Here is a 27,538-nt window from a genome sequence, read left to right on the forward strand (position 1 = left end):
AAACAATGCAAAACTGCTCATGGACAGATGATATTGCAGGCAGGCAATTTTCTACATGCTTTACTACAAGAATCCTCCTATTATCTGATTTGCTCCAGGTCTTGACAATGTGAGATTATAGAAGTTTGCACACGTCATCACTTAACAAAAGCATTGGTTTTGAGCTGTGTAAACAAAAGAGTGCAGTAGTTTCCACACTGGCAGCCAATTTATTTCTCTCTATGGACTTGTTTCACGCTGGAAACTTAAAATGACTCCTCCTGTGCTGTGCTTTTCAAGATGGGTTGCTAAAACAGATCGTGTAGTAGTGCTAATACTTAATGAACAGAGAGAAGAGGGAAATCAATACATTTGAGATGAATTCACAGTGTTGATGTACCGTGATCTTTTTTAAATATTCATGAACTGCCAGTTTTTCAAACTGAATAGTGTTAATCAAGACAGGCTATTTTTTCAAGCATGGAGGATGTAAAATCTCAACATGACACATGGAATGTTTTGGACATGGAATGTTTTGCTTCCCTCCAAAGAGGTTGTGGGTGCCCCATCCCTGAAGGCATTCAAGGCTGGGTTGGACAGAGCCCTGGGCAGCCTGATCTGCTGGTTGACAGCCTTGCCCATGGCAGGGGGTTGGAACTGGTCTAACCAGTGACCTAACCCACGGTACCTAGGGTACGCCTAGGGTACTGCTTGGGTTTTAAGCTCCCTTCCAACCCAAGCCATTCTATGATTCTATGATTCCTAATACTCAGCTCCACTTAAGAACCCTGCCTGTTGAGGGTTCCCAGCAGCATGTGCATCGGAGCAGTTTTCATGGGCCATGAAACTGCAGTGGTCAACCTTGAGAGTCACCTTCCAGCTGTGTTGACAGAACACACATCCTCAGGCAAAGCAGTTGTTACTGTTTTTCTCTTGAGTTGCCAAGAAACCATAGCGGCATTGGACACTGGCTGCCAACAGTCAGGAACATTTTTCATTCTAAGAGCAGCTTGGACTTGGAGCTGGAGTTAGAGCTGAGAGAAGAAAGAGTGGGTACAGGTGTGTGTCCATGATACATGTGGTTTCATGGCTCTGGCTCTTCAGGACTTGTGGTTCATGTTACTCCAGCTGGTCTCACAGTGGCTCAATGTATGGACATCTCCTTTGTTTCCTCACTCCAATCTAATTCATTTATTCCTATTCTGTAGAGGTTTGAGAGAAAAGATGTTTTGAAGCAAGAAAGGCCAAGCTAATTTGATGCATTATCAAAGATAAAAGTTTGCATTATAAAACAGTGGAGGGGATTTTCTGCACAAGTGCATATTTTATCCTTATTGCACCTTTCCATGTGATTGCAGTGTAACTGAGAAGGTGATTACCTGAAACCATTACCTGAAACAGAATACCTATTTCTTTTGGAGTTTCTGGGAGTTATACTTTTTGTCTCAGGTTTATATTTAAAGCATGAAAAACAAGTTATCCCATGAATGCTGCAGGTGTCAAAATTGTCTGTTGTTTACTGCACTGAATAGTGATTGTTGTGGCGAGATGGGGGAGGGCTGGCTAACAGTGATAGGACTGGAGGTGATGGCCTCAAGTTGTGCCAGGGGAGGTTCAGGTTGGATATTAGGAATTTTGGTATTTAGGTATTTTGGGGCAGAGCAGTGACTGCCCATTCCCCAGCACTAGGCTGAATGAGATCAGATTTTCTAGTGGTCAGATCCAGAAGAGATCGCCATTATAGACTGGTGGACCTTGGTACAACACCCTGTTGTCATTGTTTGGACTTTATCCATTGATGGAAGACGTGTGACTTCCAGAACTTTACTGGGAATTTTTAACCTAAGAAGAAGTGCTGCCTCTGCATCCATTGCTAGGAAGGTGTTTATTTCTGAGGGCTGATGACGTGAGCTACATCATTTTGTAGAAAATTAATACAAAAAAACCTCAGTGAATGGCCGCATAGGAGAGGAATGTGATAACAAAGCCAAACTGATTTCAGTCACTTACACTCACTCTTTTTGGATTGTTTATTCCTGTTTTTTTCAATGGATTAGGAATTGGCGGACTGGACGCAGCCAAAGGGTTGTGATCAATGGTTCTGTGTCAGGCAGTGTCCCTCAGGGGTTGGTCTTGGGGCCGGTACCCTTCAAAATCTTCATCAATGACACAGACGATGGCATCAAGTGTACCCTCAGCAAGTTTGCAGATGACACCAAGCTGAGTGGTACAGTCGATACATTGGAAGGATGGGAATCCATGCAGAGGGACCTGGACAGGTGGAGAAGTGGGCCCGTGAAAATCTAATGAGGTTCAATAAGGCCAAGTGCAGGGTGCTGCACTTAGGTTGGGGCAATCCCAGGTATTTATACAAAGTGGGGGAAGAGCTCCTTGAGAGCAGCCCTGCAGAGAAGGACTTGGGGATCCTGGTGGATGAGAAGCTGGACATGAGCCAGCAGTGTGCGCTTGCAGCTCAGAAGGCCAACTACATCCTGGGCTGCATTAAAAAAGGGGTGGCCAACAGGGAGAGGGAGGTGATTGTCCCCCTTTACTCGACTCTTGTGAGGCCCCATCTGGAGCACTGTATCCAGGCCTGGGGCCCCAAGAACAAGAAAGATGTGGAACTCTCAGAATGTGTCCAGAGGGGAGGTCAGTAAGATGATCAGAGGGCTGGAACATCTCTCCTATGAGGAAAGGTTGAGGGAACTGGGCTTGTTTAGGTTGGAGAAGAGAAGACTCTTGGAAGACCTCATTGCGGCCTTCCAGTACTTGAAGGATGAATATCAACAGGAGGGGGTACAATTGTTTACAAGGGTGAATAGTGATAGGATGACAAAAATGGTTTTAAACTAAGACAGGCGAATTTAGGTTAGATATTAGGAGGAAGTTTTTCACATAGAGAGTGGTGACACACTGGAACAGGTTGCCCAAGGAGGTTGTGGATGCCCCATTCCTTCATTCCCTGGCATTCAAGGCCAGGCTGGATGTGGCTCTGGGCAGTCTGGTCTGGTGGTTGGTGACCCTGCACACAGCATGGGGGTTGAAACTAGATGATGATTGTGGTCCTTTTCAACCCAGACCATTGTATGATTCTATGATTCCTCCTCATGAGAGCCAGAGCTGTGTGTCCAGGCCCTCCTGCCAAGATGACCTGTGACATGGGGGATGAAGATAGCCAGGTCCCATGTTCTTGTCCAGTCCCTTGTGTCTGATGGATCAGTGATGATGAACTGGTTTATGGAGAAAGTTTTTATAGTCTTCTGGAATTTCTTGGAGCCTCTGGCTCCTGCAGCAAATAGCACCTTCCTCGGTATTCGCCTATGTGAGAGCTGTCTGTCACGTCCCTGGCCAGCTGTGAAGGTCTTTCTTCTCACCTTCATTCTCTTGTTTCTCCTGGAACTTTCATACATGCAGATATTCCCATTCACGTTCCACTATGACCAGTCTTTGCATTTCTGTTACAAGTAATTAAAATATCATGAGGTGGATTAAAAAAAAAGTAATAAATAGCATGCCTTTGTTCAATCCCAAACATCTGAAAGCATATCTCTGCAGCTGAGACTTTTACTAGAATTTTGGCCATCCTTTCCCTCCTGCAGTGAGAAGATGAAATGCCAAAACTTCAGTACCCTTCTGTGATTGCATGCATAGTGGCTGAGTTCTTGCAAGGAAAGTGTATGCTATGGATTTAGCAGCCTGGATCCTGCATTTAGTTTAGCAGTTGTCAATAATGGCTGTGATTGAATATCAGGTCTTATTAAAAGGAAGATGTAAAATAGGACTATGAAATGGCATATGTTAGCTGACAGCAAATGCATTCCTGATGCTTGGAAGTGTGAAACTCAGCATGAAAGTTCCATGCTTTGATAAAACTCCTACAGCATTGCTGTCAGCATGGTGAACATATTTCAAAAGAGAAGAATTTGGGGAACTCTCATTGGAAGGAGACAAAAAACACCATCAACTCCACACAAGCCAACATATTTGAGAAATAAAGATCAGCACGCACACTCCTAGTCAAAAGCACTTGTCTAACATAGATTGGATTTACTGGACAGCACAACCTGCAGTATTGAGATTTGCTGTGTCAAGATCAGAATCACTGCGAGCCATGGGTACTCATTAGTTAGGAAGTTTAGAGAGATGAAGCTGATGAACAGGCCCTGTTTTCTTTGTGATAATGGCACCTGAACTGGCTTCAGCTGGCCTGGGGCAGCTGGTAGCTGCAACAGCAGTCGGGCTCTGCTCATGGCTTTGCACAGGGCAGCAAAACCCTTTTACCTGGGTGTTGGCACTGTGGGATCTGCTCTCTGAAAGTTGTCCCTTACAATCTCACCAGTGTTGTGACAGGGTCATATCTTCACTGTCCACTCTCCATCTCCTGCTGTTCAGACAGGGAAATGGTGGAGTCAGCATCCCTGGACGTGTTCAAGGACCACGTGGATGTAGCACTGAGGGACGTGGTCAGTGGTATGGTGGAGATGGGTTGATGGTTGGACGAGAGATCTTACAGGTCTTTTCCAACTTCAGTGACTCCATGATCTCCCTCCTCATCCCCACCAAAAGCCGTGAGTGAGCACCATCACCCATGGTGAGCCACTCCCACACAGGCACCTGTAGGTGCAGAGGGACCAGCAGAATTCACACTCCCTGTAACACAGGGCACCCTCCCTGTGCCACCTACTTCTGGGGAGGGACCTGATTGTACCCAGTAAGGAAGAAATCTGACTCCCTACAGCTGGATTCCAAACACACAGCGATGCCAGCACAATGAGGAAAGAAAACAGAAGAGAAAGAAGTAAGGGAGGAAAGGTCTGCTTCTCTGTGACCAAGACGTTTCAGAGGTAAGAAAATTTCACTCAGAAAAACCCAAAACCTGAGAAAAACAAGAAATCTAGGTGAGCCTTTAAGAGTTGCTCTGGTTGACTTTAAGAGTGGGAGTATCTGATCATTCATACATCATGTCATCTTGCTGCTAGGACCCTGCAGTGGTTTCACTGCATTTACTCCCTTCTGATGGAGGATTGCTATTTTCCTGTTGTGCCAGCAACAGCTTTGGCACTGCTGTTTTTTGGCTCGTGTAATTACCATTTAGTATTTTCAGTGTGATTTACAAATAGCAGGAAACTCTTCCTCGTGACTCCCCACAGAGCTGTCACAGACACGAGAAGCTTCATAAGGGCAAGTAGGGCTGCAAGTGTTTGCAGTGACTAACCTATGTTCTTTGTAGGAACTCTCAGGAGATTTACTGAAGTCTTACATGTAAACCTGCCCTTTGGAGATAAGTGCTAGAGCAGAGCATACAGTGTCAAGGGCTCACCTGAACAGTGGCTTCTCACCTGCTTATGAGCAAGTGAATTTTGCTCTGGCTCCCCAGGTAGTCAGGCCATGAGGCAAATGAAGATATATGGACCTATTTCTGGTAGTACCTGAGGTGCTACAGCAGATGTCCTGCTTGCTCACCCACTGCTGTTTGAGAGCTGTGGGGGTATTCCATAGATGTCATCCTGACACCTCCAGGGGTCTCAGCCATTACAGGGTGTTGGAGGTAGCTCTGTGCCCTTCTACTTGAGCACCTGACCCTTGCTGTTGGATCCTGTGTGATTGCATGGGGTTCACCATTTCCTCCCTATTTCTGGAAGAACCTCAGTGCTTCCCATCCTGGTGGCACGTAATCCAGAGCAGTGAGCACCAATCAAATGCTTGAGTGCCTCTCAGCAAATGTTAGCAGAGTACTCTAGCTTTGGGCTTCCACAGTGCTATGACTCGCAGTTACAGCCCATCTGGCATGCATGGAGGTAGACCAGACCCAAGGCTTTTCTCTTGTCCCAGGCATGTCCCAGCCTGGCCTGCTGGTGCCCAGAGCTGTGCATACTGTGGGCTCTGGAGAGGTACAGCTGTTGTGCCAGGCAGAGTCGTGATGAGGAGACTTACAGCAGGTTATATTTGCAGGATCTAATCGTAAAGGACCAGGCAAGGAGCAGAACTGGACCCCAGGTTTCGTTTCTGTGAAGCCCTCTGTAATTCAGCCACACAATGAACCATTATCTCTTCCCGTGGGCTCTTCCACACACCTTACATGGTTGCTGTTGAGCTGATTCCATCTAGAAATGACCTGCAGATGATGGCCAGCATGATCAGCTGCTGGCACCATGTGCTGCTGGCAGCTACCACTGTCTGCGAGTATGGTGCTGAGAGGAAGTAGTGAGCAATATTGTGCAGGTCCTCTGGGATCCTGGGCTGTGATGATCTATAACAGTAAGGTCAGTGTATCTGACCCACCCAACTGAACTGCAATTAGCCTTTAATGACCTCCTTCTAAATGCACCTCCATACAACATGCCCAGCTGGGAGCACTGTAACTGTGCTTTTTATGCTTATGCTGCCCTCTGCTCAGATGAGATTTTGTACCTTTCATTACCAATGGTCTTGGTCATTTCCAACTGAGCAGTTCTGTGATTCTATGATTAGGTGCATTGCTTGCCCTTCTTCAGCTCCATTACTCCTGTGGGGCAGCATCTGAACACTTTCTCACCAAGTCCAGCAGCTCTGGATGGAGATCATTGAAGGAGAGGTTTTAAACTGAAGATGAGATGAGCCCCCCCCTGCAAGAGTCACTGCATACTCTCAGCAGGAAAGCTTGGGGGTTAAAGCTTGCTGTGTGCTTAATCCCTCCCATGGGATTAAGATGAGATTTTCTTATCAGGAAAAGCATCTGTGATCAGACTTAAAGACGTAGCATTGGAAACCGGACCCTCTGCAGAAGCAAGCCAGTTACAATGCAGAGCTTGTGGTTGTTTCTTGCTGCCATAAGTGGATGGGGATTGATGCAGTGGTGTGAGGCAGAGGACCATATGTTATGTGGGAAGCAAGGCTGGCAAGGCAGGGCTGGGCAAGAAGGAGCTAGGTGTGTACTCCTTGCCAGGTGTGCTATCCTTGGGAAGCAAGGGCTGGGGAGCAGGCTGGGCAGCCCTGCTCCTCCCACTGGCTCTGCTTCATGCTCTTACATGCTCTCAAAAACCTGAGCAATTACAGAGTGCAGCACCTCTACAGCTCACTGGGCCCCAGCTCCTAAAAGAGACACTTCCACCTTTGAAAGGGACAATCTACTGTTGTTCACTATCAATTCTCAGCTCTTGGAGATTGTGCAGCATCTTTTGACTTTCTTCGCATGTCCAGGCTGGGGATGCCATTACACAATCTCTTGCATCTTCTCTCATTCTCTGGACTTTGCATGAAAACAGCCACAGCAATGCAATGACTGATTTGTCAGCTCAGCTAAGCCACCTTGTGATGCCAGCAACCCTAGGCAACTCTAGAGACTTGGGACAGAGTGGCTGGAAAGCTGCATGGAGGAAAAGGAATCTGAGGGTGTAGTGGTCAGCTGTCTGAACATGAGCCAGCAGTGTGCCAAGGTATGCCCATTGGCATCCTATCTTGTGTCAGAAATATTGCAGCCAGCAGGAGCAGGGAGGTGAACATCCCCCTGTACTCAGCACTGGTGAATCTGCACCTCAAGTGCTGTGCTCAGTTTTAGGCACCTCACTACAAGAAAGACACAGAGGCCCTGGAGTGTGTCCAGAGAGAGACAACAAAGCTGTGGGGGGTCTGGAGCACAAGTCTGATGGCAGGCAGCTCAGGCAGCTGCGGTTGTTCAGTCTGAAGAAGAGAAGCTCAGGGGAGACCTTGTTGCTCTCTACAATAACTTGAAAGGAGGTTGTGGCAAGGTTAGGGTTAGCCTCTTCTCCCAGGTAACAATGATAGGACAAGAAGGAATGGCCTCAAGTTGTGCCAGAGGAGGTTCAGGTTGGATATTAGGAAACAATTTATTCTGAGAAAGAGCGGTGCTGCAGTGGAACAGGCTGCCCAGGGAAGTGGTGGAATCACCTGGAGGTGTTCCAGAACCATGTGGATGTGGCACTGAGGGACATGGTCAGCAGGCATGGGCTGATGGTTGGTCAAGATCGTTTTAAAGGTCTTTTCCAACCTTAATGATTCTATGATTCTGCGTATTTTCTACCAAAAACAAACAAACAAACAAACAAAAACAAACCAACAACCAACTTAGGGTAAAGGTCATTTCGTACTAGTTGTCTGAAACAAATCTGTGTAAAGGTGTATCTGAATGCTTCCACACCAGCCCAGAAAACTCCTTTGCTGTATGGTTACTAAGGTGGCTTTGCGATCCTCGAGGGGTTCAGGGGTTTCACGATTAAATCCTTTTCTTCTCCAACAGTTACAGTGGATCCCAGTAGCAGCTGAGATGGCTACTGCACCAAGAGAGGCAGCAAACGCTATTGCCTTGGAGGAAATCCACATGGAGGGACAAGAACACCCCAAAGGTGTGTTTGTGTTGACAGGACCAGAAATGCTGGCCCTCATGAAGCAGGGTAGATGGTGGGTTCTGGCACTCCAGTTACCTGGACCTCAGACATCAATTTCATATTTCTCTCCCACTGCAGCTGCTAGGCTGCTACTAGTGGCAGTGGAAGAGCTGCTTGTTTTGGTTTCTTTCAGCCACTGTTTTGTGTAAGCAGTGTATTCCACTGGTAATTCAGGGATTCTGTCATTTTAAGCTTATTCTTGGGAAAATATGTATATATTATTCAGTCCTAAAAGCATTTTAAAGTAAAAACTTCAGTGGAGAAGCATCAAAACAAAAAACACTGGGGAAAAATTAATGATTTTCTCCTGAAATTCCGTGCAGTCTCAGGATTTGCCCTAAGTTAGTTAGGAGATATGTTTCTGATGGAAAAATTTACACAGCTCTGACTTTACTTAAATATGACGTTGAAAGAAGACACTGAAAGCTTTCTGGCAGCTCTATTTATAAATCGATCCCAGCACTGGACTTGAGATCCTTGGTTTGTCCCTTTAATGGGAGAACAAAGTCAGGGAGAGACAACACTGAGCCCAGAGCCCATGGCTGTGCTTACTGCAGTGATGGGGTCTGGGGAAGCCCCAAGCCATAGCCCACACCACCCTCACCAAGGCAAGTGAGAGTTTCCAGCCTTTCTCCTGGCACAGTCCCATGGTTGCATGTACAACATTCCCATTTCATAAAACTATTTGACAACTGATTTTTTTTTTTTTTTGTGCCTTTCTTTCCCATTCGTGTTCAGGGCAGAAGACATTTACAGTGGAAGAAGCTGTGGAAACCATTGGGTTTGGGAGGTTCCACATTGCACTTTTTCTCATCATGGGAAGCACTGGGGTAAGTGTTTGCAACCAACACCACCAGCCTGAAGAAACACTCCCCTCATTTTCTTTACTATTTTGCAATAACTACTACAAATCACCACAAAAACATATTGCAGCTCATTTTTTCCCACGTATACCTTCTCAAGCAGGATTCCTGCTTGTGTCTACTTTGGCCAAAATCAACGTTGGCCAACTCTGATACTGAACCTGTTTCAAGGCAAAAGCAAACAGGTTGACCCAGGGCATCCTGGCCTGTCCCCTGCCCTGGAGTTCCATCCCTCTGCCACAGAGGTTCAGGGTTACCTGGAAGACTTCCCAACTAACGACATAGGAGGGTACTGAGTTAACAGTAAAACAGTGGTAAAATACTTGGTTTGGAAACTGAAGCTGGGCAAGGGTGAAGTTGTGATGGGGACATAGCCACAGGATCACCACAGCTGAGGTGGGGAAGTCTGTAACTATGAATGATGGTTTTACTTCTTAACCAAAGCCAGCAGCCAGGACCAAACAGTCAGTAATTTTATTATTATTTTTTAATAACAATTATTTTAAGAGATTGTGCTAGATGCCCAGATTCACAGACATGTACTTAAAAAAAAAAAAGCAGCTTGCTTTCCAGGTGCTCATGCTAGAAATAGCATGAGAAATAATGGCCTTAAGTTACACCAGAGGAGATTCAGGTTGGGTATTAAAGGCATTTGATACTGTCTCCCATGACATCTTATAAGAAAGCTGAGGAAGTGTGGGATAGACGAGTGGACAGTGAGGTGGGTTGAGAACTGGCTGACTGGCAAAGCGCAGAGGGTCGTCGTTGGTGGTGCAGAGTCTGGCTGGAGACCTGTAACCAGTGGTGTCCCCCAGGGGTCTGTGCTGGGTCCGGTCTTGTTCAACATCTTCATCAATGACTTTGATGAGGGGATAGTGGCCACCCTCAGCAAGTTTGCTGATGATACAAAGTTGGGAGGATTGGCTGACACGCCTGAAGGCTGTGCTGCCATTCAGCGAGACCTGGACAGGCTGGAGAGCTGGGCAGTAAGAAACCGGATGAGGTTCAACAAAAGCAAGTGTAGGGTCTTACACCTAGGGAGGAATAATTGCATGCATCAATACAGGCTGGGGGATGAGCTGCTGGAGAGGAGCTCTGCAGAGAGGGACCTGGGCGTCCTGGTGGACGACAGGTTGGCCATGAGCCAGCAGTGTGCCCTCGTGGCCAAAAAGGCCAATGGCATTTTGGGGTGCATTAAAAAGAGCGTGTCCAGCAGGTCGAGGGAGGTGATCCTCCCCCTCTACTCTGCCCTGGTAAGGCCTCATCTGGAGTACTGTGTCCAGTTCTGGGCTCCCCAGTACGAAAAAGACAGGGATCTCTTAGAAAGAATCCAGCGGAGGGCCACAAAGATGGTGAAGGGCCTGGAGCATCTCCCCTATGAAGAAAGGCTAAGTGAACTGGGTCTGCTTAGCCTTGAGAAAAGACGACTGAGAGGGGACCTGATCCAGGTTTATAAATATCTGAGGTGTGGCGGCCATAGTGGTGAGGCCAGTCTCTTTTCAGTGGTACGTGGAGACAGGACGAGGGGAAACGGACATAAGCTGCAGCATAGGAAGTTTCGCACGAATGTGCGTAAGAACTTCTTCACGGTGAGGTGACGGAGCACTGGAACAGGCTGCCCAGGGGGGTTGTGGAGTCTCCTTCTCTGGAGATATTCAAGTCTCGCCTGGACGCCTACCTGTGCGACCTGGTGTAGGGAACCTGCTTTGGCAGGGGGGTTGGTCTCGATGATCTCTAGAGGTCCCTTCCAACCCCTACAATTCTGTGATTCTGTGATTCTGTGATTCTGTGATTAGGAAGTAGTTCTTCTCCAAAAGAGTGGTGCTGCACCAGCACAGGCTGCCAGGGAGGTGGTGAAGTTGCCATGCCTGGAGGTATTTAAGAACCATGTGGACATGGCACTGAGAGGACACGGTTAATGGGCATGGTGGAGATGAGTTGGTGGTTGAACTGGATGATCTTAGAGGTCTTTTCCAACCTTAATGATTATATTATTCTATACTGTACCTAGATATCCACTCTCTAGGTGCAGCTCTCTTCCATCCTGTCACCACTCCCCATTCTTAAGTGGGGATTTCTTGCAGACCACACTCAGGGCTGAGACAACCGAGGAACCACAGCTTCACAGATCCTGTTTCAGCATGTGATACCTCCATGACTGCAGGCTTGGATAGCTAGCGGCCTTTCTCTCATGGGATCCTCACAGCTTTCCTTCTTGTTAATGTGTATACTTGTCCCTGAAGGTGGCCGAAGCCATGGAGATCATGCTGATAGCTGTTGTGTCCCCTCTTATTCGATGTGAGTGGCAGCTTCAAGACTGGCAGGTGGCTCTTGTGACAACAGTGAGTGACTCCTCCTCTCCATGCAGGTCATCTATCATATGGGCACTGTACATGGCACCACCCCACACTTAACAATGTACATTTCCCAAAGGGCCAAATAAATTCCAAGGCCTCCTGTCAGGGACAAGAGCAATGACAACTGTAGAAACCAAGAGAACAATATGACACGAGCACACAACCACAACAAGAACTATAATGTCAATACAGGCTCCTATTTCCCGATTCTTTGGAAATCCCTATAACCCTTTACTTTGAGGACCATGCATGGCTCTGGCACTGCAATTTATCTTCTTGTTTACAAAGCATTTAACAGACACTTGATTTGAAGAGCAAAGCAGCATGATGCTGCTGGAAATGAGTACCCCACAGCTGCTTCCAGTTCTCCATTGTAATGCTATAATGTGATGGAAAGTACAGCAATAATAGCAGAGTGGCACAATCCTAGGCTGCAACAAAAAAGAACAAGCCCAAATGCAGCAGCTGTAGATTCGAAAACAAGTAAAGAAAAACTACTTTCCTTTAGAAGGCCTCTAGTATGCAAGGATCTCCAGCAAGACACCCTCATCTCCTCTGACAACCCTTAAATGAGGTCTGGAAAAGGATGGATCCTGACTCCACCCCCTCAGATCACTCAGGTGCATTGCCTGTACCAGAGTTCCCCCTGGGTTAGCTCTGCCTTCCCACCAGATGCTCAGTCATTGTTTCATGCTGTGACTTTGCATTTCTGCTACATCTATAGATGGTGTTTTTTGGCTACATGGTCTTCAGCATAGTGCTTGGGCTCCTGGCAGACAGATATGGCCGCTGGAAGGTAAGTGCGTTCAGGGGCTGTATGTACTCTTCCTGAGCCCTCTGACAAGACACATACAGGACCTGCTATTTTCTGTCCCCTTTATCTCTCTGCTGTACAGTGTCCCTGTAACACTGCTGCCAGGAGGACTTGGCACATGGGGCTCAAAACCCTTGCAATACACCTGAGCCCTTCTCAAAACTTCTAGAAGCCAGGAAGCTGCTCCTCCCATGAAAGAGTGATGGGCCGCACAAAAACAAACTTTACGGTGCCCACTCATGGCACTTTTCTTTCCCCTTGAGCTCAGGGCCAAGCTGGCCTCTCTCTTACCTGGCCTCAGAAAATCTTCAAAATATTTGTTGTGCTGTCCCAAACAGAGAGGACTGTAGACTATATGACCCTAATTTTGTCCTTTGCAGATTCTGCTGCTCTCTTTCCTCTGGGGAGCCTACTTCTCTCTGCTGACCTCATTTGCTCCTTCCTACATCTGGTTCGTCTTCCTGAGGACCATGGTGGGAGGTGGTGTGTCAGGCCATGCGCAAGGGTAAGGCCATGCTTCATGCCTTATGGCAAGGACAAGGACAAACTAGCCTTCATGGGGAGGTTAGCAGCTTTTTCCTACTGTGGTGGGAACAGTTGGGGATCAGAAGAACATAAAGTGGGAGGGGAGGAGGGGAGTGTCCTGAAGCACAGAAAGTCAGGTTTTTTAATGTGTTCTTTTCTTTGCGGATAAGAGGGAAAAGTAATGAAAGCAAATGATTCTAAATCATCCACAGTCAAAGGGGAAGGAACAGGCAGGCAATATTTGGTACTTGGTCCCCACTGCTTACCCTAGAGCGTCTTTATTTAAGACTGTTTCTATAAAGTGAGAGCATGGCTCTGCTTTTCTTCCTCCAAGGAGGCATCCAGAGGCCCAGAGATCCCACAGCTCATTTTGGCTGACCTTGGCAGAGTGCCCAGTGTCTCGTGCGCTGAGCCTGATAAGCTGAGGCTGCGCAGTAACCTGGAGGAGACAGCCAGGAAGGGGCCTCTGAGGGGGCTGGAAGTGCAAGGGAGAGCAAATTCTCACATTGCCTTAAATCAAAATGCTGTTCCGTTCTTTCATTGGGTTGTTGTCCGTCTACCTAAATTGCAGTTCCCAAGGACTCCCTAGCCCTGGGATAGTGAAATGGGCTGGTTTGCATTAAGGCAGTGTCAGAGGTCTTATTAAGCACATATATTATAAAAACAATTAGACAGGTAACAGATGAGCAAAGGCTGCTTCCTTGTAAAAAGGTCGCAACAATTCTGCTTAGAGTAGCAAATTCTTCTTGAACTGATGTAAAACCTTCCCACTGAAACTTTTTGCCTTGTCAGGGTGAAAGTGTGGAGATGTGAGAGGGAAGGAGAAAATCACTGTATTAAATGCCACTTCACTAGAAGTGATAAGTGATTTCTTTTGACTCTGTCAGGGAAACACATGCAACATTTCAGCATATTCTGTAGTTCCTCAAAGCCTGTGTTGAAATTCAGGGCAAGAGGCTGTGGGCTCTCCAGGAAGTGAGACAGTGCCCTCCTATAGCAAACCTCTGGTGGCCTCTCCTTCACCTCCCTTTGAGACCCCGTGAAGACTGGTTTGAATGCACGATTTTTTTCTCAAACCCACTGCCTATGCAGGACAGCACAAAGCAGCTTGCACTGACTGAAAAAACCCTTTGTCAAAGCAGAGTATGGGAGGCTGGTACTTCTGGAGGCCAGGATAGGGCAAAGCAGGCATGAGGAACTTGCAGTTCCTCCCCACATTGGTGTTGCATATTTTATAAGGCATTTCAACTGTTGAGATGATGGAAAGGGCCAGTGTGGTGTTGCTGATTTTAAATTTCCCAAAACACATTCAAAAAGCCAAGTGTTTAGAGAGGAGACATTGCTTTATTTCTGTGCAGAGTGCAAGATGAGATATCCCCACAAATCAAGTTCCCCAAGTTTCATGTTGGCTTCTATTTAAGTCATGAGTTTTCATTATATGCCTACTTTATACATAAGTCACAAATCACACCTACCCATTGCATGTTATTATAGAATCTTAGAATCATTTGAGTTGGAAGGCACCCTTAAAGGTCATCTAGTCCAACTCTCCTGCAACGAACAGGAACATCTACAGCTCGATCAGGGTGCTCAGAGTCCCATTCAACCTGACCTTGAGTGTCTCCACGAGTGGACATCCACTAGCTTTCTTGACAACCTGTGCCAGTGCTTCACCACCCACATATTCAATGGCATTATGCAACTACTAGTTTATATTAACATATTTGAGTATTCTGTGCATGTGCAGAGGTCTTTAGTTGTTGTTTAGGAGGTATCCCACTACTGACTTCATACATGGCTGGGTTTTCAAAGGACCAATCTCTACTGAATTGTTACTGTCTTGGACATGCACCTCTATTTCAAGGATGTCTGTTCTTACTGTTCTTATTTGTGAAAATCTTGAAGAGAAACATCAAGTCTCAGGAGGAATGTTCATCATAGATAAGCAGGACATCTGCAACCTAAAAGCAGAACTTTAACCTTCAGGAAATGCCTCAATCAGAGAGAAATATCAAATAATTAGTTTTGATACATCAGTGGAAAAGGGGTGGTCCCTCTGTCTCCAGGCATCCACGCTGGATGCTGGCTGAGTGGAACAAATTGTTTTTTGATTGGTACAGAACTCGTTGTTGTCTCTGTCCTTTGCCTTGTTCCTCTTTTCATTAGGCTTATCATAAAAACAGAATTTCTACCTACCAAATACCGAGGATACATGCTGCCCTTATCTCAGGTAAGACCGGGCATATTACTGTTTCTTCTCATTTGCGGTCCCAGGAGAATTGCTGTGCTGCTGTTTGGAAGCCAGATCTCCAGCAAGCCAGAATATCTGCATTTGTCTTGGGTTGAGTGAGTGCCTCCTGTACCATGGAGAGCGTGCTGTGCATTGTTAAGGATCCACACAGACAGCTGTGTGCAGAAGAGAAGCTATTTCTTCTCTCTTAATTGGATCATCCCAACACTGTGGGGGGACTTTGAGTGACAGCTGACATCCGCCCTTTCTGTTACCTTCTGATAACTGTGCTGCCTGCCTTAATGGGGTCAGTGCCGGTAGGCTGTCACTCAGGCTGCAGCAAGAGTGTCTGTTTTCTCCACTGGGAAGTGGAATGCAGTAGTCAGTGAGGGGCTACTCGAGACAAAGAGTGCTTATGGCTTCTCCTGCACTCATCTCATCTTCCATTGGAGTGCATCAGGCTCTCTCCAGCATTCACAGCAAGAAAAAAGTTTGTGCAAGCATGAGCCAAAAGTGAAGTGGGCTGAGGAGGGGTCTCTGATCAGGGTAGTTCAACATCTCCAGCTGGGTTGTGTTGGGATCTCACATAAGGTAAATGCAAGCCATTGGGACTGAACTGTGGTGATTACGTGTGATTAATGAGGTGGCTCCCAGATGAGGTCCTGGGCTGTGCCTTGCCTTGCAGGCCTCAGTTAGGCCTGAGATATGCTGGAAGGGCTGTGACTACCCTTCCAGCATGACTGGGGTGGGTCCTTACTCTAATTTCTGCCAGGAGCACTTTATGCATGTGCAAATGATCTGTGAAGGCCTCACTGAAATCATTAATGCATCTGGCTGTTGAAACGAAAATGTTGGTATACAGTCTTGGTGGAAGGGGTAATTTGCTTTTCATTGGTGTGTATGATCCCATGGTGTGTATGATCCTAGGGATTTATTACCGAAGCACTCCAGAAAGGAGTCCCAAAAAGGGACAGTATTGCATTTCTCTCCACAAATGTATTGTTTCTGCCCATAGATTACTCATGAAGTTGCTGTGGCTTGTGGCTTGTACTGCTGGAGCCTCTTTGTATGGTGCCCCTGAAAGGGGCTCTTCTCCTGATGGTAACAAGGGAACCTGCAGATCTGGGGCCAGGTTCCCCATTGATACAACTTGGAACTGACTTGCTGGAAGCCCACCAGCCTCCAACAGTGGAAATCTGTCCCCTTTTTGCCTTTGGTACTTATACATCTGCTGCATCCCCAAAGAGGTTCAAATGAGAGAATTCATAGGCATGAGTGTTAGCAGAGATGTGACTGGAAAGACAAAAGAGGCTTTAAGTACAATGGCAACTACAGCAAGTTACCTGTTTTTTGTCCAGAGCTAATTAAGACTGTCCTCAGACATCCCTCCCCAGACTCTCATCTGTATTTTTCTCTTCATCCCAAACTCTTCTTTGCAGACAGCAAGGGAAGGGATGAAAATAAGCAAATTTTTGCCATGTGTTCAAACCTTTTAACCCTTTTGTTTCCCTTGGAAAGGTGTTCTGGTTGGCAGGATCCTTGTTGATCATTGGTCTGGCATCAGTGGTGAACCCAACCATTGGCTGGCGGTGGCTGATCAGAATTGCCTCCATTCCTGGAATCATTCTTATCATGGTATTCAAGGTAGGAAGAACCTCTCCTCTCTTCCCACAGCCATTGACCTGGCATCTCCCCAGTCACCAAGAGGCATCACCCTTCATCTTCTCAGAGAACTGCAGCTTCCCTGGGTCTGCTTAAGGAATGTGTGAACATTGTGAATGCTAGTGATGGCTGAATTTTCTCCTAAATTTTATCCATGTTTTCCTTTGTTTCATGATATCTTTGTTAATTTTTCTAAAACTTTTACTTGAGTTAGTAACAGGAGCCTCTTCCCATCTTAGAACTTCATTATTTAAGGGGTAGTTCTATTAAACCTGTCTTTGGTTCCCTTTCTGGCAACTGGCCGTGGCAGACCTGCAGAAGCCAGTGCAAGGGCAGAGTCAGTCCTTAATAAGAGAGCAGGGACATCTTAGACCATACAGTTCCAGCAGTGGTGCCCTGGGGCACAGTTGGAGAGAACATCCCAAGCAATGACTCGTAACCTTGCACTGATCTTGTCAGGCTCCTGGGCAGGATAGGGGATGTGGACAACACAGGCTGCTAGGCAAGAGGCAGGAGGGCTTTCTAATACTGCTCCATTTTCAGTTCATACCTGAGTCAGCACGTTACAATGTGTCCACGGGGAATAACGCAGCTGCCCTGGCCACGCTGCAGAGGATAGCCAAGATGAACCGGACAGCGATGCCAGAGGGAGTGTTGCAGGAACCTCCCAAGGTAAGCTCAGCCTGCAGCATTGCCTCGCTCCATTATCCTGTCCCATCCCATACCATCTCATCTCATCTTGGCTTGGCCACTCTTGTCCCATCCCATCTTGACTCATCCCATCTCGCCCTTGGTCCACTGAGCACAAGGATGTGAGCAAGGTCACCAAGCACATCTCACTCCACATATCTCCCTCACCACGCCTGGCTTCCTTCCCAGCTATTGGCAGTGGTTATGAAGAGGCCATTTTGCTCTGGAAAAGACAATAATCTTGGCTTCCAAAAAGGAATCAGATTTTCCACTTTTTTTCCCCATGATATTCATTTTCACAGGATGAACATCATGCTGAGAAAAGATTTGCTGCCTTTACTACAAAAAGGTCTCCAAACAAAGTGCTTCTTTCCACCTGCTCTCAAGGTGTCTGCAGCACCACAGGACCCTGGTCCTGCACATTGGGGTGTCCTGGGGGGCTGTGGCCATAGGACAAGACCCTTCTGCTGGTCCCAGTGCATTCCCCAACCACCAGTTCCACCTCTTCCAAGCAGCTTGGGAGCTGAATACTTATCTTGTCCAGGACCCAGCTCTTTTAAGTCCCTTTCCTGGACCTCTTTGCTGCTTATTCAGTCCCACAGGCACCAAGCATTGTCCTCAGCAATTCATGCAAGATGGTGCCATTGTATTGGAATTAGTTAGGATTAAGGCTTCCCTGTCTTTTAATTGAATTTATGTGATGGAACCACGTTGGCTATACACAGGGTTTTGCTTAGACATGCACCCTTCCAGGCTTCACCAATAATGAATAAAAAACAGAAAGGCAACCCCATACGTGTCCCTGTGGACTTGAAGGGGTGTGTGGGGTGCTCTCTTCTCCTCCTTCCTTGCTTTGCAGCATGACTTCCCACAGCCATCTTCTGAAAAGGGGCTTCCTTTCTGAAGGGTGCAGTGCTATCTGTCCGTCCATCCATCCACGCCAGGAGAAGCTCAGGGCGAGTGCACTGAGGCCTGGGCACTAGCTGCTGCCACAAAGCATTTGCCCTGTTGTGAAAGGTGCCTTTCTACCAAATTATTTGCAGGAAAGAAGAGGAAGATTCAAAGACCTCCTCCACCCTAAGTACTTAAGAACCACTCTGCAGATATGGATCATATGGTAAAGAATATTTTATATAAATATATATTTTTTTATATATATATATATTTCTCTTGCTTATCATTCCCTCAGGACTGGTTGGCTTGATCTACCCACAGTGAGAACTACGGTGCCCTCAGTTTGCTTTCACTCCTTGTTGCCAGTTTGTTCATTCTGACTGCCCTCACTGTTAGAGGTCTCAAACAGAAATTCAGTGACTGGTACTGGTGCCACTGGCTGGGAAAATGTAAGATTGCGGAGAGTTGAGCTTCATTTGCCTTGTTCCCTGCAGCTGTAGCACGGGTAATATATGTTTCACTGACTTTGCTGGCTGGAATGGATATGTATGACTAATGGGTCCGTGGGAACTCATTGACCAAAATCTTGCTAAACCAGGCCTTGAATATTTTATTTTTTTTCCCATCAACTTGTAGGACTATTATGAAATCTCTTTTTGTTTCTTAATCCTTCTTTCTCTCCTGATCACCCAGGAGGCACTGGTGTGTTCTCAGGTTTGTGTCCCTGTCTCTTTGTGCCCTCAGCATCCCCGTGTCCCCAGGCAGCTCATTTTGCAGCCCACACTTTGCAACTTGTTTCCAAAACTGCCAGGGGGATTAAAAAAAAAAAAAAGAATTACTTCTCAGCCTGCTTATGATGAGGGGTATGCTGAATTATTTGATAATGACACAGTGAGGTTGCCACTACCAGTGCCCTGTTGTTGGCAGCAAGCCTGGATGTGGTGTGAGCCTCTCCAGCTGGTGAAAACTCCTTTGGAAAATTGCTATACAGAAAGAATGGGGAATAAGACACCCAGACAGCTCCTACATGTGAGCTGTAAGAACTGGGGTCTGGTTTAGAGGCTTGCTGCAGGAAAGGGAAGTATGGAAATGCCTCCATCTACATATAAGTGATCAAAGATGCTGTCTTCTGCATGATACAGCACTGTTACTTCTCAGTCTGGAAGTATCAGGAGGTTGGGTGAATGCTGGACAGCACATAGAATCACAGAATCACAGAATGGCCTGGGTTGAAAAGGACCACAATGATCATCTAGTTTCAACCCCCCTGCTATGTGTAGGGTCACCAACCACCAGATTAGGCTGCCCAGAGCCACATCCAGCCTGGCCTTGAATGCCTTCAGGGATGGGGCATCACAGCCTCCTTGGGCAACCTGTTCCAGTGTGTCACCACCCTGAGTGAAAAACTTCCTCCTAGTATCTAACCTAAACCTCCCCTGTCTCAGTTTAATACCATTCCCCCTTGTCCTATCACTATCCACCCTCGTAAACAGCCATTCCCTCTCCTGTTTATATGCTTCCTTCAAGTACTGGAAGGCCACAATGAGGTCTCCCCAGAGCTTTCTTTTCTCCAAGCTAAACAAGCCCAGTTCCCTCAACCTTACCTCATAGGAGAGGTGCTCCAGCCTATTCCCAGCTGGATCACTTGCAGTTCCTGCCCAGAGGCAGCAGTGCTTTGTGGTGCAGCAGTCTACAACCAGTACTGAAGGAGGAGCTGAGGCATGCAGGAGCATTTCCCTCTGTTAAAACTGGATTGGGAAAGAGGCAGTGTCAGCAGTGAGCATCTGGCCAGTGCAGCAGTGTTACTGTCAGAAAGGATGTCAGTGTGTTAAGACTTACAAGCAAGCTCTTGGCATTAAACTTTTAATGAAAGGTTGTAGATTTCATGGGTTCTTCACTCATCCTTTCCTTTCTTGGGGTAAAACAGAAATGATAGGAAGAAGGAAAGACCACGCACACATGCAGTGTTGCATGGGTGTTTCATAATATCATAGAATCGTTTAGGCTGAAAAAGACCTCTAAGATCATGCAGTCCAACCATCAGTTTATCCCCACCACGCCCACCGACCATGTCCCTCAGTGCCACATCCACACAGCTATTGAACACCTCCAGGGACATTGACTCCACCACCTCCCTGGGCAGCCTGTGTCAGTGTAGCACCACCCTTTCAGAAAAGAAATATTTCTAATATCCATCCTGAACCTCCGCTGGTGCAACTTGAGGCCATTAACTTTTGTTTTGTTGCTGTCACCTGGGAGAAGAGACCAACCCCCACCTCACCACAACCTCCTTTCAGATCGTTGCAAAAAGCAGTACGGTCTGCTCTGAGGCTCCTCTTCTCCAGACTGAACAACTTCAGTTCCCTCAGCTGTTCCTTATTGGGGGGCTTGGCAATCCTGTCTCCTGCTGCACAGCACAAACCAGTCTTAATGGGCAAGCACACGGCGAGCTGGGAGCTGGGGTGGGCTCCTCCAAGGAAGAGGTGCACGGACAGAGGTGGCAGTGCTTTGCTGTGTTCTGGGTGACTGCTGACTTGGTGGATGTCCTCAGGCTCAGGGTGATAGATAAAGGTGCCAATTGTGCATCACCGTGGCACTGGTGTGTACAGGGGGTTCCTAGGGCACCCCAAACCTGCTGCATTCCAGTGCCATTTTCCTTGCTTTTCCCACCCACACCACCCTCCTCCCTACAGGCTTGGCATAGCTTTTGCTTACTATGGAGTCATCTTGGCCAGCGCTGAACTGCTGGAGCGAGACCTGGGCTGCACCTCAAGGACACCACTGAGCGAGAACCCTGGCCCTGTCTCAGAGGAGAGCCGCAGCCCCTGCTACTGCCGCCCCTTTGGCCCTTCTGCCTACTGGACCATGATCATCAGCACCGTGGGGGAGATCGCATGTAACCTCCTCTCCCCTTCTTGTGCTCACTGCAAAACTGAGAGCCCTAACACCTAACGTTATGATCTCTTTTCTGTCTCAGTAAATCCCCTGAATATTCTTGGCATCAACTTCCTTGGCAGGCGCCTGAGCCTGTGCATCACCATGGGATGTACGGCACTGTTCTTTCTTCTCCTCAACATCTGCACATCCAGGTAACTGCTCAGCTCCACCAGAGCTGTAGTTATTGAACTGACCTGCGGGAATTTCCAAGAAGGGCTCCATTTAAGATGGCAGAGGTAGACATCTCCTGAAGCCCTGTTAATAAGCCTGTCAGGAGGGCTATAGCTGCTCAGTTAGGTACCAACTGCTTTGTTGCTGTTATTATCATAATTTCCAGTTTTTTTCTGCCTTATGTCTAGCCTGAGCATGCCTAGCTAGAGATCTGCTTGCAGTTTCTTTATAGCAGTAGCAAACATGCATTGTCAATGGACTAAAAAAAAACCCGCTACCCTTGCCAGCAACCAACTTTCCCTTACTTCAAGCTTGTAAAAGCCTTAACATAAGTGAAAGCTTATGGCTATGTCTCTATCACTATTCAGTGACACTAATGCTTTGCTTCACACTGCTTCTTTTAGTGCAGGCATGACTGGCTTTCTCTTCATGCTGCGTGCCTTGGTTTCAGCAAACTTCAACACCATCTACATTTACACTGCAGAGGTGGGTCCTTCTGAAGGTACTTGGAATCACAGCAGCATTAAGATTGGAAAAGACCTCTAAGATAATTGAAAATCTTAACACCAGCCCATCCATCATGCTCACTGACCACATCGCTCAGTGCCATGTACTTGAAGTGCCATAGCACTTGAACCTGCTCTGGGGGATGGAAGCCCATTAGCCAGGAATGCTGCCATATGTATTCACCAGCTAAGAGTCACCTTCCCTGAACTGAGAATCTCTGGCTTCCTGACCACTCTGTTTTCCTAAGTGAGATCAGAAAACTAGCTGGAGGTGACAAGAACAGCCGGGAAAGGAGTTCCCTTCTGGGCGGCTTGTTGGTCACTACTACTAAATGTTATTTCTGAGGATGTTATACACTATCACCTTCCAACTCGGTTCTCTCAGTCCCTTTGAAGTTAGACAACAGACTACCACTGAAAGGAACCTTTTCCAGCACTCAGACTAGCTACTGTAGCTAGTATAAAAGTTTTTTACATGTATATGCTCAACTAGTGGAAATCGTTGTGTTCTGTCTGCAAATAGTTTTAACCATTCAGAGAGCATCTCCTTCACACATCTTCAGAATGATTAGTCCTGTGTAAGTGGGTTACTTACACGTTGCTTTTGTCTAAAAACAGAGTTGTGTGGAATTTAGTTTCTTCCTTTTATGGCTGAATGGTAAGTGGTAAGAAGCTGACAGAGTAGTTAGCTTGGTTGACCTGATAGTGTGCCATACTTCTTTTTATAGCACACTATTTTTAAGCATTACCAGACTTTACTAAATACCAGCTTTTAAATAGTCCTTAATTGGATTCTGTTGATGTGAAAACCATTGCTGAAAAAGCCATACTGTAAACCACAAATAGACAAGATTTAATCAATGATCAAAACCAAACTCGGAAGAACTCTTTCCAGACACATCCCAGACTTTTCTGGAACTACTTCACATCCTCTGGCTTGGCCCAGCCTTATTTAAACAAATGCTTAAATGACAACACTTGCTAAAATCTACTGGTATGAATGGGACTTAAATTAAGCAAAGCATAGGGTTAGGATGTTTTCTATCAGGATTTTCCCACAGCACTGAAACAAAGCATATACTCAACTGTTTTATTGACAGAGGTGTCAGGGAGATGTGAAAAATATACAAAGCACATTAGGACACCAAGCTGTATGATGTGGCTGACATGCCCGAGAAACAAGATGCGATGAGATCTAGACAGGCTTGAGCAGAGGGCCCAGCTGAACCTCATGAGGTTCAACAAAGGCAAGTGCAATCAATGTCTTGCATCTGGGTCATGGAAACCCTCACTACCAGTACAAACTGGGGGTTGTAAGGATAGAGCACAGCCCTACAACGTCGGTTGTGATAGGACAAAGGGAAATGGTTTCAAACTAAAAGAGGAGAGATTTAGATTGGACATAAGGAAGTTTTTTTACACTAAGTGTGACACTAGGCAGGTTGCCCAGAGAGGTGGTAGATATTCTGTCAAGGCCAGGCTGGAGAGCCTCTGAGCACCCTGATCTAGCTGTAGGTTCATGGCAGGGGAGTTGGACTAGATGAACTTTAAAATTCCCTTCCAACTCAAATGAATCTATAATTCTATTTCTCTAAGCATGGATGTTTCCTATCAGGATTTCCCTTTCTTCTTCCTCCTTCTAAACAAAGGTGCTGTTGATGTAAATAAATAGGCTGTCTTGAAGGCTGCAGACAATCTCCTTTTCTCCTGCTTTTCAGACACACAGTCTGGCAATATAAATTGAATTCTCCCTTTAGCACCCAGCCTATGGTCTGTGACTTTGGCCTGAGCAGCCCAGTGCAGATGAAGGAGAGGTGTCTGTGTATATGTTGCCTTCAACTTCTACTTTGGACATGAAATGGCAGAATTGCAATGGAACGAATGAGTTACAAAGGAATTTTTAAATCTTTTTGCATCTTCTCCCACTGACTGCTCTTGCTAATGTAATGGGTCTACATGAAGGAAAGAGGAAAATAAAAAAAGGGAGGTGGAATGAGAACACGTATCACTGATTATTGTTGCATTAATCTGATTTCTTTCTAACCTGTGTCAGGTTTATCCCACCACGATGCGAGCCTTGGGGATGGGAACCAGTGGATCACTGTGCCGTGTTGGAGCTATGGTAGCACCATTCATATCACAAGTAAGAGCACTGTTGACAATATCAGTAAGCCTTGAGTCAAACATTACCATCAAATACACAGGGATGTCCCTGAAGTTAATAGAAAAGGGGGAGGCATTCAATCTCGGTGTCTGGTTTGCTTTTTCAAACTCATTTGTTCTTTATCTTATCTGATATTTATGCAGAGCACTTGGCCAGTCTTTGCCAGATGTGGATCTTGCTAATATTTGCTGCTTTCTGAAAACTCATAGATTTCATGAGTGGCATTTTCTGGATGCTGTTGAGTCCCTCAGGCATTTGCAGCCCATTGCCCACTTTCTAATTCCTAATTAACTGCTGGGCTCCCACTGCACTGAACAGATGTTTGAACTGTTTCTTTCTTTTTCTTTTAATCTGCAGGTTCTTATGAGTGCATCTTTCCTTGGGGCCCTGTGTCTTTTCTCATCTGTGTGTGTTGTGTGTGCAATCTCTGCCTTCACGCTACCCATCGAGACCAAGGGCAGGGCACTGCAGGTTTGTATGGACTCTCCAGGAGCTTCTCCCTATCTACAGGCTACCTAGAAACAGTAAATCTTGATTCAGCCAGAAAGAAAACCAAAATCTTCTCAGGGTTCATAAGCCAAAACAACAACTGAGGGATAAACAGAGGAAGGTGCTGTCATAACAACTGAAAGCACTGTTACCCCAGTTGCCTAAACTCGTTCCTCATAGAAGAACAAACAGGAATGCCTGTCCTAGCCCCAGCTGCCTTACTATAGCATGTTAGCTTAAATTAGTGCAAGTCCTTCTTTGCTATCTCTGGTCCCCATCTGAAGATGCTGCACGTATTCTCTGCTGCATGCAGAGAAGATAGCAGCTAACAATTAACACTTTAAAGTACTAAAGCCACTTTCACACCAAATTCAAGTCAAAAGCCCCTGCTCCATTAGCCCATTAACCTAAACCCTATGGCTAGTGTTTCCTATAAGGCTCTAGGGGCAATGAGACAAAACACTAAGCACAAAGATCAAGAAGGAAAGTCAGTTATAGGCAATTTAGCTGTAAGAGCATGGGAATGTTCGTGCCATGGAAGAGGCATGCCCTCTTCCTGCATGTTCTTCTGCAGTCTTACCCATACAAGCCAGAAAATCATAGGATTGGTAATCCAGACTCTTTAGCGGCCTAGGGCCAGACAGATGTTTCATTAACCTGCTTGATATCAGATTCGGGACCAGACTAAAAAAATTGTATACAAACATGTACATACATACATCATATATGTGTACACACACACACAAGTTCATTGGGCCACATCTTAGTTTTCCACAAGGTGCACTGGACAGTTAACCTTAGGGTTTTTGAGAAAGCAATTTATTAATAATTGACTGCTTCTTTAAATGAATGTCTTTTTAAAAAATAAGGACTACCATTTATGATGTTTTAGAACATCTATATGAAAACCTGTAAAAGATTGAAAAAAAAATACACAAATTTAAGAAAGGAAGTGGAAAAAGCAACTTCTTCCTTTGTGCAGAACTATTTGCATACCATGAAAAGTTGGCATCAGATCTAATATTCAACTTGCAAATGATCCTCTAGTCTCCCTTTCAGAGATCACTGCGTGCAAAGCCATACAGGCATTGCTGAATTGTGGCTACTGAACATATTGTCCAAGGGTGTCACACAGCAGTCATCCAATTCATGTAATAGTTTAAATGCATGATATGAAAGATCTTGAACGTGGCAACATTCAGTCCTATGGCTCCAGACAATCAATGCATGTCTCAATATCAGGTTCAAACAAAACAACTAAATGAATCTTCTTGTGGAATCTAAAATGAAATTTAAAAAAGCATGCAGACCCATGGTCTGGCTAGCATTGTCCTCAATGAGTGAGGAGCTGTGACCCTCAGGGTTCTGCACTGGGACAGATACTATTCACTGGTGACACCGAGTGTACCCTTAGCAAGTTCGTGGATAATACCAAGCTGATAATGTGGGAAGAGATGTCATCCAGAGGGACCTGGATAGGCTCGAGAAGTGGGCAAATGAGAACCTCATGCAGTTCAACACGGCCAAGTGCAATGTGCTACACCTGGGTTGGGGCAATCCCAAACATCAGTGCAGACTGGGGGATGAATGGATTGACAGCAGCCGTGTGGGAGGACTTGAGGGTGCTGGTGGATGAAAAGCTCAACATGAGCCAGCAGTGTGTGCTTGCAGCCCAGGAAACCAACCATATCCTGGTTGCACCAAAAGAGGAGTGGCCAGCAGGGTGAGGGCCTAAAAGAAAAACAGGGAAAGATTCAAAAGCTGTGGATACTCCCTCTTTGAAAGCGTTCAGTCAGGTTGGCTGATCTAGCACAAGGCATCTCAGCCTTTACAACCAGCTGATTTTTAAATCCCCTTCCAACACAAACCATTCCTTAATTCTAATCTGTATCTACTCCTATTTCAGTTTATTAGGACAGCATCAGTTTATTCTTAAAGTAGCTACAGGGATTGTCAATCAGAGGCAAAATTTTTTGGACACAAAAATCCCTTTGTATTCATTTCTGCTGTTTTTCACGTGCATTCTGTTAATTGTATGGTTTTTCTGTTGTTTTTTTTTCCCTCTCTTAGCAAGTAAAATGAAAGCGTTTGATGTTGGATTGGGTACAAAAGAAAAAGAAACCTTTGGAATCCATCATTTCCTGTGAGCCACATTTGATGTTGATTGCTTCTCCATACCATTTCCATTATATAAAAATGCAACCGATCAGTGTAAGAGCTATGATTTGCATAGACAAAGGGTAGCTATCTCAAGTACATTCCTGTTCTTATGATTCAATAAAAATGTTTTCTATCCATGTCATGAAGAATGAGGAAGATTCTTTACTAGTACTATTACTAGTGTTGTGCACCAAAAAAAAAATAATAATAATAATTGGAAAAAAAAAAATCATCCCTAATTGATTAAGTGGACAAAGAAGAAAAAAAATACACAAAGAAGATATGGCTTTTGCCATAGCAGCTTGGGAGGACGCAGTACTTACTTTTAAAAAACAAAATAGCATTCCTCAAATATTTGTTCTTATCTCACCTGCATCAAAAGCTAAGTTTAACATCTCAAATGTCACTGCAATGGTAATTTCTGAAGGTCCTTAGGATGACATTCAAAACCACAAGACGAAAGCTGAGTCACATTTTTTTCCCATGGATTATTTAAACAGAGACAAGATCAAACAGATCACTGAAAAAGTTGTCTCGTCTTTGTGCCTGATGGTAGCATGCAAACGAGGTTCTCAGGAAGCACCTGGTAAACAGGTTACCAAATTTAAGTTCTTTGGTGACCTGTTTTAATCACTTTCTGTACTAAGGCATTTTGTGATGCTGCAGGCTGACAGAGCTATCCTGATCCATCTTGTTTAAGATGGCAAGCCAGA

General features: G+C 45.8%; 1 protein-coding gene across 3 annotated transcripts; it reads left to right on the forward strand.

Annotated features, from left to right (window-relative positions):
* Positions 1-4,602: 4,602 nt before the first annotated feature.
* SVOPL (SVOP like) lies at positions 4,603-27,287 on the forward strand. 3 transcript variants are annotated; one of them, XM_085228505.1, is made up of 16 exons: positions 4,605-4,823; positions 8,216-8,321; positions 9,102-9,193; positions 11,470-11,568; positions 12,308-12,379; positions 12,778-12,902; positions 15,089-15,152; positions 16,671-16,796; positions 17,358-17,486; positions 18,548-18,621; positions 21,092-21,294; positions 21,376-21,487; positions 21,911-21,992; positions 24,066-24,155; positions 24,534-24,647; positions 26,736-27,287. In XM_085228505.1, the coding sequence occupies exons 2-16, from the start codon at positions 8,243-8,245 to the stop codon at positions 26,745-26,747; spliced, it is 1,473 nt and encodes a 490-aa protein (XP_085084631.1). In that variant the 5' UTR covers positions 4,605-4,823; positions 8,216-8,242; the 3' UTR covers positions 26,748-27,287. The 3 variants fall into 3 exon arrangements, with proteins under 3 accessions (XP_085084625.1, XP_085084641.1, XP_085084631.1); XM_085228499.1 differs by having other exon boundaries at positions 4,603-4,823; positions 24,534-27,287; XM_085228515.1 differs by lacking the exon at positions 11,470-11,568 and having other exon boundaries at positions 4,604-4,823; positions 24,534-27,287.
* The last annotated feature ends 251 nt before the right edge of the window (positions 27,288-27,538 follow it).

The sequence above is a fragment of the Meleagris gallopavo genome, chromosome 1 (assembly GCF_905368555.1).
Source record: "Meleagris gallopavo chromosome 1, MGAL_WU_HG_1.1, whole genome shotgun sequence".
Taxonomy (NCBI): domain Eukaryota; kingdom Metazoa; phylum Chordata; class Aves; order Galliformes; family Phasianidae; genus Meleagris; species Meleagris gallopavo.